This window comes from Mangifera indica, unplaced genomic scaffold (assembly GCF_011075055.1).
Source record: "Mangifera indica cultivar Alphonso unplaced genomic scaffold, CATAS_Mindica_2.1 Un_0004, whole genome shotgun sequence".
Taxonomy (NCBI): Eukaryota; Viridiplantae; Streptophyta; class Magnoliopsida; order Sapindales; family Anacardiaceae; genus Mangifera; species Mangifera indica.
In genome coordinates this window covers 992,692-1,006,165 of record NW_025401096.1, presented here as the reverse complement: position 1 = coordinate 1,006,165, position 13,474 = coordinate 992,692, and the positions used below count along the sequence as shown (strand labels likewise).

The 13,474-nt window shown below is 28.7% G+C and overlaps 1 protein-coding gene across 1 annotated transcript; it reads left to right on the top strand.

Moving 5' to 3' along the window:
• Positions 1–8,850: 8,850 nt before the first annotated feature.
• Positions 8,851–12,803, top strand: LOC123205391 (myosin-binding protein 2-like). Its single transcript, XM_044622335.1, has 4 exons — positions 8,851–10,429; positions 10,524–10,679; positions 10,757–12,166; positions 12,239–12,803. The coding sequence occupies exons 1-3, from the start codon at positions 9,142–9,144 to the stop codon at positions 12,124–12,126; spliced, it is 2,814 nt and encodes a 937-aa protein (XP_044478270.1). The 5' UTR covers positions 8,851–9,141; the 3' UTR covers positions 12,127–12,166; positions 12,239–12,803.
• The last annotated feature ends 671 nt before the right edge of the window (positions 12,804–13,474 follow it).

The following is a 13,474-nucleotide window of genomic DNA, read 5'->3' as shown; positions in this document are numbered from 1 at the left end:
GTTATAAGAGGTTGATGGTTCCTCAAGGTTCTGAGATTCTCCATACCAATATTCTATAACAGCTTCTGTTTTATCCAACCATTTATTTCAAAACTCTAATTCATAAGTTTCGATGGTTGTAATCCAAGTTGGTATAAATTGGAGTATTCGCCTAGCACCTTGTTGGAATGCCTTGTGTATCGCGTCAAGTAATCTTTTTACTCCTAACCATTCCAAATAGTCTTGTCGAATATCTGAATTCCCGTTACAGAGATCGAGCACACACTGCCTTATCTCTTGTTCACTATATCCTTCGATTGGACACACTTGTTCTATATCACTATGGGTTAGTGATATAGGATAGTTTCCTATCCTTATGATGGTATTAGAAAAGCCATAGTTATTGGCCAATTTTCTATGTTTGACCTATTTAACAAAATAATAAAAACACGTTCCAGAGTTATTATCCTTTGTAAATCAAAGCTTATCTTAGAGAGAGATTCCTCTATTTTAGTCAGCTCTTAACTTATTAAAAATATATGATAAATTATGTAATTTAGTTTCCTATCTAGATTTTCTATTTTGAGATTTAATTCCTCAAGTTTGTCTATAACAGTATTTAATAAACCTATAGCAGGTTTAATTTTAATTTCATGATTTAAATGAAAATAAAATTTATTCAAATACTTACTTCCATTTAGTTCATTATTCAAATTTTTATAATATTTGTACAAATGAATAATTTTATCAATATTTTAGCAGCCAATCTAGAAGGTTTTTTACACATTTAAAATTTTCATGCTTCAATTAACATAACCAGTTATCCATGTGAGTCTCCCAATTGATAAAATAATTTTTAATATAAAATAAATAATAAAATAGAAGGACTTACATTTTTCTTCTTTTTAAAAAATAAAAATTGTTCAACTATTTTAAAAGCCATATGTAACAATAAATAGTCTTAATAGGTCAAATATTTCCAGAATGGTGAATGGTCCAACATCATGTTTCATCCATCTAATTTGATTATTTTTTTGTTGGTTTGGATTAAATCAAAACCTATATGTAATGATTCTAATTAAAGTTACAATCAAACCAAATTGGTTTGGTCTTGAAAATCAACTCATCCCAATTCAAATTTGTTTAAATCAATTTGAATTAAGCTTGCGCTGAAAGGAATAACTTGTTTTTGAAACTGAATTGATCTAGAGTTAGAGGGAGTTCAATTTAGTTCCACTCATGATTTGGATGGATGGATTAATTCATTTCGAGCTTGACTCATAGCTTAATTCAAATCATGTCAAATAATTATCAGAATAACATTGTTTACCTATTTTTAGATAAATGACGTTATTTTGCCAATAAATTACAATTCAAGCAACAAAAGTGAACCAAGAATTCAAGCCTAGATTCGAATCAAGGTAAACTCGAATTATCCTTAATTTTGAATTGATAAACTAAAGTCAAAGTCAAACTATCCTATCTTTATTCGAATCAAATTAGAACTAAAGAATGCCCAAGCTAGTTTAGGTTCTTATATACCCCTAATTCCAAATATGATATATTTTATTAGAAAAAAAAGTGTGCACATAAAAATTTTAAAAATATTTGCAACTAAGAAATTTCATGAGTATATAAAAAAAATAAAATTTCTGAAATAAAAAAATTATCTTAATTTGATGCACCAGCCACTTGAAAATTGAATTCTCAAACATGCCTCTTGGATTTTGAAGCTCAATTTACAAAAGATTTGGACACTTCAACAATCTCTAATGCTTATCTCTAACTGAAAAGTTAGAAGTCAGAATCAATCTTCTATGATACAATTGAATCAATCTTTTATTATATAATTGTATCATATGATATATATATATATATATATATATATATATATATATATATATATATATATATATATATATATATATATATATATATATATATATATATATATATATATATATATATATATATATATATATATATATACTTTTCTTTTTATTTTCACATTGCATGATGCTTGAGCTAGCCCTACACCAAAATTATCTATTAAAAAAAAAGTTTTATTTTATGCACCATGTTATTCTTTTTGCTTAAAACAAAAAAATTCCATGTGATGCACTCCTAGAGGATATTCAACATTTATTCCTTCACGTAGGAGCACAGTTGTAGTGTAACCACGACCCCACTAAAATTTTATGAGTAATATTATATGTACATATTTTAAATATATAAAATATATTCAGAGATGATGTATAATTATGTAATTAAATATTATTTAATTTTTAATTTAAAATCACTCAATCACATAATAATGTATTATATATATATCTATTTGTATACTTAAAAATATGTACATATAATTTTACTGAAATTTTAAAATATATATTTTTATTATTTTTATTTTAATTGACAATTATATTTTTACACCCACTAAATATAAATTTTTAAGCTCACTAAATAATTTGTAATACTAAAAATGACTAAATTATTTTAATTTAGTAAGTTAATTTTATAATAAATTTAATTAGCTTAATATTTTGCCTCCGCTAACTAAAATTCATGACTACTCCCCTTTTAAGCTTTTGGATATATAAATAAACATAGGTCTTCTCCAAAATGATGCAAATGGAAGCTTAACACTGTTACAGTATTATAAAGAGTATGGTTGGGGAATTAGCAAAGGGTCCGGTTGTATGATTATACAATGAGATTACGCAAAAATAAAAGATTAAAAAAAAAAATACTTTGTGAATTGTTGGAGATTTCTTTATGACCACGCCAATTAATGTCCCAAAGGGCCCCTTTTTCGATTAAAATTCCAATAGCCAGTGACCGTGGCTCATAATTTTAGATCAAAGTCTGGTCAATTTAAATATTATTGGATTCTTTGTCACATGGTATTGGACCATTCTAGAAAATTTTGACCTAAAAAGACTATTTATTTAGTTTTTAATAACAGTCCAAAAGCATGTTAGATATGGCTTTTAAAATACTTGAACAGTTTTTTATTTTTCAAAAAAGAAAAAAAAAATGTTAGTCCCACCTATCTTATTTTTATTTTACATCAACAATTATTTTATTAATTGAGAGACTCATGTAGATATATTCAAGCAAAATCTAATTGATAAATAATTATTTTTAACTAACTTAGAAAAACCCTATAGATTGGCACCTAAAATATTGAAAAAATTATTTATTTTTTAATAGCTTTATTTATTTTAAAAATAACCTAGGTTGTATATTTGCAATTGAGAGATATGATAACAATGCCTGATAATTAATACCAAATAATATAAATTTTGGAAAAATCATATCCAAAAATAAACTTTTGAAATTAGAGAATTTAAAACTATGTAAATCTCATTTTAAAAACTTATGTTTTTCGACGTAGAATCTAAATCTCATAGCTTATAGTTAGGATCGTAACACTCAATAAATATTTTTGTTTCTAAAAATACCCAAAAAAAAAAGAATTAATTGATATTATAGATTACACATTTCAAAAATCAAATGGGAGTATGGGACCTTCTTTGGATGCAAATTCATGTGGAAAACACCTAATTTAAAGTTTATACTTTTTGGTCAAAAAATTAAAAGTATAAAGAGAGTTTTTTTATTTCAAATTAATTAAGGCCTTAATTCAGATTTAAACCCTAAACAAAAGTAAAAGAATCTAAACAATTCCAAAAAAGTGTTAAATTTTTTAATCTCACATTTCTTTTTTAATTATTTTTATGGCGATAATTAAAAAGTAAATTAAAGAAAAGCAAAAAAAATTGAAATTAATTTTTCATTTTGGATCATCAAATGATTCAAAAGCTCAAGGGCAAAATTGGAACAATAAAAAATATTGATGCAGAAATTTGCACTAATAAGAAGTACGTAATATCAAAAGTATGATTTTTTGCAAGTAAATGGTTATTGTTATTGAGTATCACGAATTGAATGAATAATGAGGTATTTTTAGAGTAATTCAATCCACTATTCGGGAGTTTATATCCACTATTATGTTATTTATATCTCTTAAGGAATGCCGACAAAGTAATAGTATAAGTTATAAAAAAGTTATCCATTTATATTTGTACAATTCTTGTGTAATTACATAAAGAAATAACTCATATCCTAGCATATTTAATATAGACCTTGTTGATTTTCCTTGCTATATTATCTCGAAAAGATAATAAATAACGATGCATGGTCCCGTATGATAAAAGACTAGAATGACAAATTTAAAAAATCATAAAAAACCAATATTTATTTTAGAGCAATATTGTATATACATATTTTTTATATATAATTTAGATACGCAAATGATATCTCATCATGTGATTATGTATTACTTTATCTTTAATTTCAAATTATTCAATCACATAATAATATATCATCTGTTTAAATAAATTATATATAAAAAATATATACGTATAGTTTTATTGTTATTTTTACTATCTGAATCACTGGATAAAAAGTTTATACCCGTATTCTAAATTAATCTTCAAGTAAATAATGTGTTTTATGTATGTAAATGATATATATGTTATTGTTTTACTGGTCACTTGTTGCACCTAAACGCTTTATTACTGAAGTGAATTTTCTTTTAAGAATAAGAATAACTGCACAATAAAAAGCAAAAGCATAAAATTCGGACATTATAAAAAGATTAATGTGATTACAATGTATAATTCTTTTATTTTTTATATTTTAGGAACGGATTTAAAGGGGATATAATATAAATCTTTAGAAAATATATCTTTGATTTTTAATATGAATATAATAATTATTTTTTATGAAGAACTACGTTACAATTTTCATTTTTTTTCTTTTTGGTGATAAAAGCAATGTGAATGTGAATAGAAATAACTGGGTAGTTGAATTTTTTATTTAATTTTTTTAAAGAAACTAATATTTTTATGTCAGAAGGAAATTAATAATTTCCACGTGTTGATGATGTGTGAGTTAGTCGTCCCCTACTCCAAGAAATTGTTTAGTTTCGTTCAAGCGTTCTAATAATTCTCGAAATTTATTAAATATTCTTGAAAATAAAATAAAAAAACCCTTAAAATGCCAAAAATATTTTAAGAATTTTAAGAAATGTTAGGAAAATCCCTAGGATGGATGACATAAACTATATACCATACCAATAAAATTATATATATTTATAATAAATATTAATTTATATATCATTTTTAATCTATTAATATACGATTAAATAATTTAAATTAAAGATTAAGTAACAAAAAAATTATAAAATAATAAATTATCATTTGTACCTAATTTAATATTTATACATTATCAATGAAAAAATATATATATATATATATTATCAATGAATAATATTATGTACACTTATAATAAATACTAATTTATATATTAATGATGAGATATTACAGTATGATTGAATATTATTTTATTCTTAAATTAAAATCGTTTAATCATAAGTGACACATTAATATTAACATTTAAATTAATATTCATTATAAACACACATAGTTTTATTGTTAGTTAATTCAATACTTATTACTAATCAATTACATAATATATGAATACTACATTTTAACATAGATTTTTAATTTTTTACCATGAACATTTGGTTGAAATAAACATTCCGAGTGACCCGATGTAGAAAAAATCTTGTTAAATAATTTTCCACAAATGTTGCCAAATAAATTTTGTGAAAAAATATTACTAATGGTGTATTCGGTTCAAACAATATTTTATTTGTTAAAATTGAAAATGACCACAAAAATAAATCGTTCGTATAATTTATAATGGGTATAAATTATAAAATAATTATTATGTTTAATAAACAATAATATAAAATATTGAGATAGAATTTTACTAAAACGTCTTTTTATATTAAACTAAATTAAATCAAAGGTGTGTGGATAATGTTGGGGTGAGGAGACAAGGTGAAACTGCAATAAAATAAAAGTGGGAGCGTTTGCATGAATTAAGGTGGGGAGGAAATTGTAGTAAATGAGAATAATAGGACTGCATAAAAGGTGTAAAAAACTATTTATGAGAAAGTTGTTGTTGGGGTCGTCAACGATCAACACAAGTGAATTAATGATAAAAGTTGACTTTCTTCCTTTAGATCGATCTCACAGGAACAACTTTAAGATATAGTAAGTAGATCCGATATAGGTTTTTTAAAGTCTATTGATTTTTATCTCCTTTTAGATTTACTTTCGTGAGATCAAACATATAAGTTTGGCTAAATTGTGAAGATCCCAACCAAACGATGTAGGTTCAGTGTTGTGCGAAGGGGGTGGCACGATAAAATGGGGATAATTATGTGCATGCTACAATGAGGGGATGATTCTATGTAGGCAATAAGTGGTGTAAGGGTGGCGAAAGGGTAATTTTGATTTAGAATAAAAATATTTTAATTTTAATAATAGTTTGAATAAGGGTAAAATAATTGTAATAAAAATATAGGGCTTAATGTTAATTTAATTGAAAATGGGGATAATTATATTTAGAATTTTAATAAATGGGAATACAATTATAACAAAATTAAATTAGCATCTTTTGTGGAGTGATCATCATATTAATATTTTATAATTTAATGAATCAAATAAATTAATATTAATAATAAAAAATAAATTATTGAAATAATTTATAATTACCTAATTCACACATCCCATAAAGAAAATGTTTCATGTTCGATCACATCTGAAATAAAAATTATAAATGAAAATGTTTTTTTAATCATGAAAATAATATAAAAATCAAAATTATACGAAAAAAAGGGCTAAAATGGGGGGAAAAAACTTAGACAGTGATTTTGCTTCCAAAATTGATAGACCCATTTGCTTTTTGGAATCAAACAGAGAATTTAAAGAATTAATTCCCAAACCATTTATAACAAATGCAATTGCCTCATTTAGAGACAGTTTAGCCTAAATATTACCATTTCATGCCACCAGGGCTAGATTCAAATTGAGCTGAGTTAGAGCTCGAGCTCAACTAGATTTGTATATAATAGAACTTGAGTTCATCGAAACTAAGTTTAAACTCAATTCGAATTCGATTTGACTTATTTGAAGCTTGAATTTTTAACTAGTTTGTTATTAAAATGACGTCGTTTTAATACATATTGATCAAAATAATATTATTTTGTATCAAAATTTTTAATTCATAAATTTGAAGAATAGCTCAAGCTTGAAAATGTTAGCTCAAGCTTGCTCGAGTTTATGTAGAATTAGCTCGTTTTAAGCTTATTCAAACTGATTTTAAATTCAAACAAGTTCACTTTAAATCCAACTCTACATATCACAGAAATGAATAAATGAAATCATTTCATCTATATCATGTCATTTTCTCGTTATTGGACTTTTTAAGTCAACCAAATTCGCAACCATAATTGGTAATTCTTTGAAAATGCGTAAAATTAAATTCACAAAATATTAAATATCAACTTGTTAAAAAAATAATGAAATTTTACTACAAAATAAATTTGAGATTGCATAAAAATTATATGTTTACAAGTAACATTGAACTCGAGTCAATTTGACTCAATTTCAAATCCATATTCGATTTATACTAATTAAACTCAAGTTAAAATTTCAATTCAACAACTCAATTTGAGTTCAAAGGCTCATTAACTGTATTAAGGTTGTTCTTCTTCTTCCTAAAGTTATTTTTTATTATTCGAATTAACTTGAGTTTAAATTTAAATTATTCATTTTAGATTTAAGCCAAGCTTGTACTAATTTTTATTTAAGCTTAATTCGATTCGATTCGAATCAAACAAAAAATTTTGAAATTATATAATTGTTTTTTTATTAGGGTTAAAAATTAAAAAAAAATCCAAATTGTGAAAAAGCTTGAAGAGAAAGAAACAGTCTTGAATGATGGGGAGGAGCACCTGGCATCCAAAATGGGCCCCATACTTTACTTTGAGTGTGGTCCACCTAACTCATATCCATGCTTTGTTGGCCACCATCCTCCAAGTGAAAAATCAACTGGACCCCTTAAGTTTCAGGATCTGTTGTAACCCAGTTACTCTTTCTAAAATTTAAAACAACCCTCAAATTTAAATTAATTCCCCAAAATTTATCATATATTTAAAACCTAAAATCCAAGCCTCAACTCTCACATACAAAATTTTGTTATCTAATTTACTCACTGCGGTTGTGAGAGAATAAATAGAAATGACAAAGTGTGGATTCTATTTCAGCTCAAACAAGAATAAGTTTAAGTTCGATTTGAATTTATAATATTGGGTTCAAATTAGTTTAAATAGGAAATAACAATATTAGAAAAAGAAGGAAAAAGAAAAAAATGATCCTTATAAAAGAAGATGATAAATTGTCAAAAAAAAAAGAGAAAAAAATCTAATAAAGAATCGTTAATGAACTCTTGAACACTAACTGAATTGTGAAGTTGGAATTTCAAATTAAGTTCAATTCTTTCAACTCAAATATAGATTTGATTTGAGCCAATTAATTAAACTCATAACCACGTTGAAGATAAATTATATTTTTTAGGGACGATAATGTAATGTTTCTCGATGGTAATCTAAATTAAAATATAAAAAATTTCAAAGAAGGAAAATAAAATAAATGTATATAAAAATTACTTTTAACATTTTTATAAATGAAAATTTCAATTTTTTTGCTCAAGTGCAAGGAGAATTTAAATTTATGAATGCGAATTTTAAGGTTGGATTTTATAAAAATTAACTTGGAATAAGGCCTAATTTACCATCAATTTAAATTAAAAAAAATTGTTAATTTAACATAGAATTTTATCTTAATTAACTGATTTTATTAAAACTCAAATTCAAATTAAAATAGTTTGGATCGAAATCACTCCTAATAAATATGCATTTTTTCATTTAAAAATAAAAGATTCGATAAGGTAATCTATTTCTTGTTGAAGTGGTTGATTCTGTGATACATAAAAAAACATTCTTTAATTTTCCCTGACTCAATAAATAGTTGAGTCTTCTCAGTCTGATTAAAGCCTCTTCCTTTCCCATTTCATACTCAATTTGTTCATCTTCTTCAATTGCTATCTCTTCATCTTCTCTCAAAATCCCTTTTTTTTTCTTTTGGTTTCTGATTCTCATCAGTATTAGATCTTCTCTTTTGTCTTTTTTCACAGCCTGTAAATTTGCTCTGCTTTTGTACATATCAAGAAACATCGTAAGCATCAATGGCGGCCAACAAATTTGCAACCATGTTGCATAGAAACACCAACAAGATTACTGTGATTCTAGTCTATGTACTTCTTGAATGGGCCTTGATCGTTCTCCTTCTTTTAAATTCTCTATTTTCTTATCTCATCGTCAAATATGCAGAGTATTTTGGCCTCAAAAAGCCCTGTCTATGGTGTTCGAGGCTCGATCACATCTTTGACTCCTCAAATAAGAAGGATTCTTATAGAGATCTTGTGTGTGATGATCATGCTAAAGAGATTTCCAAACTGGGTTTCTGCTCAGATCATCATACTCTATCTGAATCAAAGGACATGTGCGAGGGTTGCTCATCCTCGTCGCATCGCGAATTTTCGAAGGATTATGCTTTCTTTCCATGGATGAAGCAGATTGGACTGGTTCAAAATGATGAAGATGGTGCTCAAAATGGTGAGGTGGAGTCTAAATGTTCTTGTTGTGGTGTCAACTTGGAGAGAAAGTTTTACTCTCCATATGTGCTATTTAAGCCTTCTTGGGAGGTTTTGGATTATCCCCAAAAGGAAAATTTGATGGGAGAAGATGGAGACGATGATCGTTTTGATAAAAATAGATCGGATTCTTTGACCAACCAAGTTGAAGATGTTCATAAGATTGATGAAGATATGGGAATTTCAATTGAAGGGAGAGAATTGGAGATAGAGGAGAAATTTTCAACTAATGAAAATGAGAAAGTGGGTGTTGTTTTTGAGAAAGAACAAGAAACTTCTTCTATCAAGGAAGAAGCTTTTTTGAATGCTTCAATGGAGGATCCGTCTTGTGATGAGAGTAAAAATCAAGCAACCCCTGAAGGTGTGACCAAGCATTTGGAGTTTTACATAGATGGAGAGGATTGCCATTTGATTCCAGTTGAGTTGATGGATCCATTAACAGCTGAACTGAAAAGTGGGTACAAAGTGAGGGAGCAAGGCAAGGGAAATGGTGAAAATGAAGATGTTATTTTGGATTTTACCATGAATGATGTTGGGACAGAAGTTGATTTGGTAATGGAGAACAAAGAGAACAGGTTGAGTTCAAAAGAGGCAATAGCATCACTTTCAGCCTATGAAAGTGAAGAGCAAACTAAGGCTATGGTGCTTGAACCAGTGGAAGAAGAGGATGAGTGGTCTTCATTTATACAAGCAGAAGTTGGAGATTCAATCAAAGACGGGCACGAAGAAGTTGCTGTTGCGCAAACTCCTCAAGATGATGCTGAGGCAAGTGAGGAAGCAGCAGGAAGAGATGTGGAATTGGAATCAGATTTTAATCAAGGTACATTATAAGTTTTGTTTGGTGGAAATTTTATTGTAACTTTGTATGATGAAACTAGAGCATAAGTTAAGTAGTGTTGTTGATATATATGCAGTTTCTGATGATGCACTTCGAATGCAAAGTGATGAAATTGATAGCGAGATCTCAATAGGGACTGAGATTCCGGAGCATGAACCAATTGATGATGTTCAAAATGAGCATGATGTTTTTGCTAGTTTTTCTGAATTGCATGTAGATAATGATGACAATGGTAAGCTTAACCATCTTATATTGCAATTTTCGGGAATTACTGTAGTCAATCTTCTTATGTTGTTGATTTGATTTTAGGCTTTAAACAAGCTGAAGACGATAATTTAGAGTTCAAAACCATAACAATTGAGACAAGTGAAGAGGCAACAATGATCAATCATTTGTCAATTCCTTCCGAGGTTAATGAGATTGAAGAAGAGAAAGTTCCTGATACGCCGACTTCTGTTGATAGTCTTCATCAATTACACAAGAAACTGCTGCTACTTGATCGAAGAGAAACTGGAACAGATGAGTCCTTGGATAGTGGAAGTGTTCTCAGTGACATTGATTCTGGAGATGGGGTAATGACAGTTGAGAAGTTAAAATCAGCATTGAGAGCGGAACGAAAGACGTTAAATGCTTTGTATGCAGAATTAGAAGAAGAAAGGAGCGCTTCGGCAGAGGCAGCGAACCATACAATGGCAATGATAAATAGGCTTCAGGAAGAGAAAGCTGCGATGCAGATGGAAGCTTTGCAATATCAAAGAATGATGGAGGAACAATCGGAGTATGACCAGGAAGCATTGCAGCTTTTGAATGAGCTTATGATAAAGAGAGAACGGGAAAAGGCAGAGATTGAAAAAGAGCTGGAATTATATCGAAAGAAGGTTCAGGAATATGAGGCAAAAGAGAAAATGATGATGTTGAGAAGGAGAAGTGGAACTTCATCTGCTTCTTGCAGCAATGCTGATGATAGCGATGGTCTATCTATTGATCTGAATCTTGACGCAAAGGAAGAAGAGAGTCCTGAGAGCAACCAGGAAAGTAACAACCAGAACACTCCTGCTGATGCAGTTCTATATTTGGAGTCATTGGCTAACTTTGAGGATGAAAGGTTATCCATTCTAGAGCAACTCAGGGTTTTGGAAGAGAAATTGTTTAAGTTAAACAACATGGAAGAGCAACATTTTGAGGATATAAAATCAATTGATCATTTTCACAAAGAGAATGGCAATGGCTACACTGTGGATTATGATTTTGAAGGTGCAACAAATGGGCTAGCAAATGGCTATTTCAAAGAAATGAATGGGAAGCTTCATTATCAAGAAAGGAAAGTTATTGGTCCAAAGGCGAAGAGACTTCTTCCTCTTTTTGATGCAATTCATGCAGAAACTGAAGATGGAATTGTCAATGGACATGAACTAGAGTTTGATTCTGTTGTGTCACAGAACTCCTCTATCACAAAGTTCGAACTCGACATCAAGAGGCTTGCACTTGAGGAAGAAGTTGATTATGTCTATGAAAGGCTACACGCTCTTGAAGCAGACAGGGAGTTTCTCAAGCATTGCATCAGCTCTTTAGGAAAAGGAGATAAAGGAGTAAATCTTCTCCAGGAAATCCTACAACACCTTCGTGATCTCAGAAGCGTCGAGCAACGAGCAAGAAACATTGAAAATTTCACTTCATAGAAGCACAAATCAATCACAACTTCATCCAAAAACATTACAGGTATTACAATTATCATTTTTTACTTCTAAATCTGTTACATGTTCATTAAAATTCTGTGTTTGATAATTGCAGATTGTTCAAATTCTAGGACAAAGAGGCATCAAATGCACTTGCAACAGTGCAAAAAGTTCCAAGGAAAGTCCCTGGATGGAGAGGGAAGCTCCTGGTGATTAAAAGATCAGCCTAATGATCTTATCTTGGTGGACTACAAATGAAATTTGCAAGTCTACCCAGTTTTAATATTTCATTTTAATGGTTTTTGGTGTCAAAAGTGAACCCAAATTTTTGGTCGGTTGAGCTCATCATGCACTTTTTTTCGGGGAAAAAGGAGTATGATGAGTGTTATGTGTGTGTAGGATAGTGAGGTTCTGAAGGCAACCAAGCTGTCAATTTGTATTATGTATTGGGAGAAAAGGCCTTGAGGCTCAATGATCCAACAAAGATTCCAGTTTGTCAGGCAAAACTAGGATTTGTTTATTAGACAGATACAGACTTAGGGGGGTTAATATTTTAATCTTTTTTTATTCTCTTTTAATCTTTGCACATTTCACAAGGGGGTTTGTACTTTTGTTTATTATTATTTTGTATACTAAATGTATCCGCCGTTCTGTAAGTATATAAAGTGAGTGTTTGTTTATTCTGTTTTTGTTTGTTTAGTTTCCAAAGTCTTTAGGATGGATTCCGGTCGGTAGTTTGAATAAGGGAAACTTGAGTTAAAGTTTTAGTTAGAATTTGAGGACTCATTAACATTGTGGTATTAGAGCTCTGATGATTATTCATTTTTCTGGTGTTATTGTTTACTATCTAAATTCGAATGGACTATTCTGGATTTAAGTTGAACTAAAACTAGCTTTTGCTTAGATTTAGATTGGCTTGAATCTTCCTTAAGCCTTTGTGAAGAAGAAAATAAAAACAGAGTAGATTTAAAAATTATAATTAGGGCATTGCTTTAAGCATAAATAAAGACAATTTGTGGTTGGTAGAAACCAACAAAAGTTAAGCAATACATTGTAATTGCTATAAAACAAAACTTACCTTCGGTTCTAACACCACCAGCTTCAACACAAACAAATCTTTAAAAAAAAAGAAGAAGAACTCATTAGGGTTCATCGAGCAATAAATATTGAGTTTCAAGTCTCTTTGCGAGCAATTTCATAGTTGGAGATCATTGTCTTTTATTTTCTAAAGATAGATTTGTCAAGTTTAACTAGTGTTTAATTTTTAAGTCAACATTTTTTAGGTGTGAATTTGAGTGGATTTAAACCCAAACTAAAGCCAACTCAGACTCAGCTTCCATCTAAATCGTTT